Consider the following 3627-nt stretch of genomic DNA (forward strand, 5'->3'; position numbering starts at 1 on the left):
TTTGTGAGCTTTAAAATGAGATTCTGGTGTTTCTGGCAAAATACATTTATATTTTAAAAAGGAAAAAACAGGATTTAATGAATTGACATCACGTTATTCAAGGTAAAATTGATATGAATAAGCAAATCGATTTTTTTAAACGCACCCCTTTAGTCAAGCTCCAAAAGTAAGCAGAAGAGTTGGCATGCTGGTGTTAGACATTAGCATCAACAGCCATTGTTTTTATGTACTCTTGCACAGGGCTACAATATGACTGAAAACTCTTAGTTTTGGTAGAATTTATCTTCTCTATAAAAATTTATGATTTATTTTACCAAATGAATGACTAATTGAATAAATCATGAAGTTTGTTACATACAGAATCAGCTGGGCTACATTATCCAACGCTGTCTTCTGTCTTCAGGGAGGTGATGTCTGCCCCCAATCTCCTGCGAGTAGGAACTGAAGAAAACATCTTTGTTGAAATTCAAGATAATGCTGGTGAAGAAAATGTTAATGTCAATATCATTGTGAGGAACTTTCCAAGAAAAGACATTATGCTGGCATCAACAACTGTGACCCTTACTAAGGAAAACAAATTCCAGGGTATTGGAAAAATTATGGTAAGTATTACTAAGTCTCGCATCTCAGAAACATCCTTATTACCATGCAGGTTTTCATAAACATTATCAGTTGGGACATCCAAATTCCCAAGTGCGTTAGTGTGTAACAACAATGTAATGCAATATGTTTTCTAAAATAATTTTATATTGTACTTAACTAACCAGGGAGCCTAAAATACTAAAATAAAAAAAGAGAGAGAAAACCTGTATTCTTTCTAATGAACAGCAATGATCAACTCCTGGGGTTACAAAATTATTGTAAATAGAATTAGAAAACAATATGAAAAAAATTAGTTCCACATGTTACTTGGTTCATGACTTCTGTAAATGTTTTATTTATGAGTTTGTGGTCTTAATCACTGGTGCCAATCTTAGACCCATGAGCCTTGGTTCATTTGTTATAAGTTATAAGCGTATGTAAAGATGATCAAGAAAGTTAAAACGTGAGATTTCTAACTAATCAGTAACTTATTAGAGGATCCCATAAAGTCGCATAATGTGAACTCGTTTATATTACAGTGAAATCTGTTACAGTGTTATTTAAATTTAATGAAAAGAGAAGTTTCCCAAATTAAGATATCGAATTCCTGCTGCACTAGATCTATTATTATTAGTATTGACAATTTAGCAATAATTATGGCATCAAAATATTACATTGAAAGATCTCTGGGAAATGTTTGTCAGCTGTGCATTAGCTCTTCTGCTCACCAAATATCTCGATTTTCAGCCCAGCCCCAGTTTTTTTATGTACATCTGTCACCTTTTTCGCAACAGTTTTCACTCTTCCAGAAATTGTATCCCAGCTTTTCCAATTTTTGTGCTTTTCAACCTGGATTTTTCCTGACAAATGTTTTTTGTTCTTTCTTTCTTTCTTTCTCTCTCTCTCTCTCTCTCTCTCTCTCTCGCTCTCTCTTTGTATGACACAGATATCTTGATTCATAACTTTTTTTAAATGAATATTATATCTCTAGCTTTTCCCTTCACACTGTCTCCCTTTCCCCAGATCCCTGCTGAGCACTTCAGCAATGATCCCAATATAAAACAGTATGTTCACCTACAAGGAGAGTTTGATACCCAAACACTGGAGAAGATTGTGTTAATCTCCCTTCAATATGGGTACATCTTCATCCAGACTGACAAGACTATCTATACTCCCAGTACCACAGGTGAGTCATTTACTCCATTACTGATGAGATACACAAACCAACATCAACACAAAATGATATGGTCATCATCACTGGACAGAACTTGGTCATTAACCTTTTAGCAGTTTATGTAGTTCAGATCATGGGAGATGAAGCTTGTCAGAGAGTTGATTTAATTTTCATTAGATACATCAAGAATACATCTTTTCCTTGTGGCAGGGCGTGATATGTGGCGCCACTGCAGGGAGGCTGACACACCATCGCTGCATCGGCTCATCACGCCTCCCCTGCATTAAAGAATGTACTGGGTCCTGACTGAGTTGTTGTTGTTGGTGTGTGTGGCTGGCAACTGCAAAACTGCAGCTGAGTATTGTTGTGAACAGCAACCGAAATAAAGTTAACGAGTGTTGAAATGTGGTCGGGTCCGACATTCGTTGTTTACATTTCTATTTCTTGGGTTGGAAGTAGATCATTAATAGCTATTGTATAATTATATATTTTTTAAAATCACAGCAGGCAGCAGCAGAGTTGTCAGTTTCTCGGTTTGATGTCTATCATCCATTTATTGATGGTTCCATGGTTGTAGAATTAGTGTTTCTTCTTGTTAGATGTCATGTGCTAACTAGTTGACAGGGGAATCTGAAATAAACACAGTAATTAAACAAAGTGTTTCTCTATTTGTCTCTCTGTCACAGTCTTTTACAGGATTTTTGCAATGAGGCCAAATATGGAGCCCGTAGACAAGAACTATCAACCGGGAACTGATACTTCTGTTGTTGTTGATATTGTGGTATTGTTATCTTTCATTTAACTACATCATTACAAAATCTATCACTGAGAGTATAAAACATTTACAAAATAATGAAATCCAATAATGTCACTAAAACATATAAAACATAAAGATTTCTCCAACACGTATGCTAGAATACAAGTTGCCATGAAAACTGAAACTGAAACTTTTAGATAAACCATATAGTTAATAATTACAAATTACCTGTTTTTAGGAAGCTGTAGAAATGTTAAAAATTATAAAATATATTGAGTGTTTTATTGATGCTCTCTCCTAATTTTAGGTTTAATTTTCTTATTTCTAGAACCCTGATGGAATTATTTTAGATTCAAATCTTGTCCTTGTAGTGTCAGGAATCTACTATGGAAGTTATTTCCTCCCTGAAATTGTAAGGTACTTTTTCCCTAATGCTCCACACTGAGAGGGATCTCAAATTTATGTATCTTATAAACACATCAACACTGAACTATGTGTTCTTTATGTACATCTATGTGTGTCTGTTTGTATATGTAGTACAGGAACGTGGAAGGTGGTGTCAAAATTTAACACCAACTTAAAGCAAACCTTTGAGGCAGAATTTGAAGTGAAAGAATATGGTAAGTTTGTTTAAAAATAGCCAACAAAAATTTCCCTTTTCGCCTCACTGGACACTTAATGAGTATTATTTTGCAGTGCTTCCCAGTTTTGAGGTTAAACTGACATCCCAGGTCCCCTTTTTCTATGTGGACAGTGATGAGCTCACCATCAACATCAAAGCGACGTATATGAAGGCTTTTGATTTGTGGACACAGTTTAATTTATAAAATCATGTTTGAGTTGTTGTTTCTTGATTGCAAGTTAATGGTTTATTTGTGATTTTAGATATCTATTTGGTAAAAAAGTGGATGGCACAGCCTTTGTGGTGTTTGGAGTTCTAGTTGGTAATACAAAAAACGGCATTCCAAGTTCTCTTCAAAGAGTGCAGGTGAGTAAACATTTATTCTTTTAATAATAAATAATAACAATAATGAATAACTGCCTATTTGACAAGTCTCTGTGTGTCTTATTTTTATCTTTTGTGATTTCAATCAATGCCCAGTTTCCTAAAATA

General features: G+C 34.6%; 1 protein-coding gene across 1 annotated transcript; it reads left to right on the forward strand.

Annotated features, from left to right (window-relative positions):
• Window positions 1-403: 403 nt before the first annotated feature.
• LOC121811897 (complement C3-like) lies at window positions 404-3540 on the forward strand (the record flags this gene model as incomplete). Its single annotated transcript, XM_042224533.1, is given in 7 exon segments — window positions 404-602; window positions 1606-1768; window positions 2443-2537; window positions 2842-2930; window positions 3051-3133; window positions 3210-3297; window positions 3399-3540. Coding segments are annotated over 7 exon segments (844 nt in total), but the record flags the coding sequence as incomplete, so codon positions are not given.
• Between the last annotated feature and the right edge of the window lie 87 nt (window positions 3541-3627).

This window comes from Haplochromis burtoni, unplaced genomic scaffold, assembly GCF_018398535.1.
Source record: "Haplochromis burtoni strain Fernald_Lab_line unplaced genomic scaffold, NCSU_Asbu1 Contig_140, whole genome shotgun sequence".
Lineage (NCBI taxonomy): Eukaryota > Metazoa > Chordata > Actinopteri > Cichliformes > Cichlidae > Haplochromis > Haplochromis burtoni.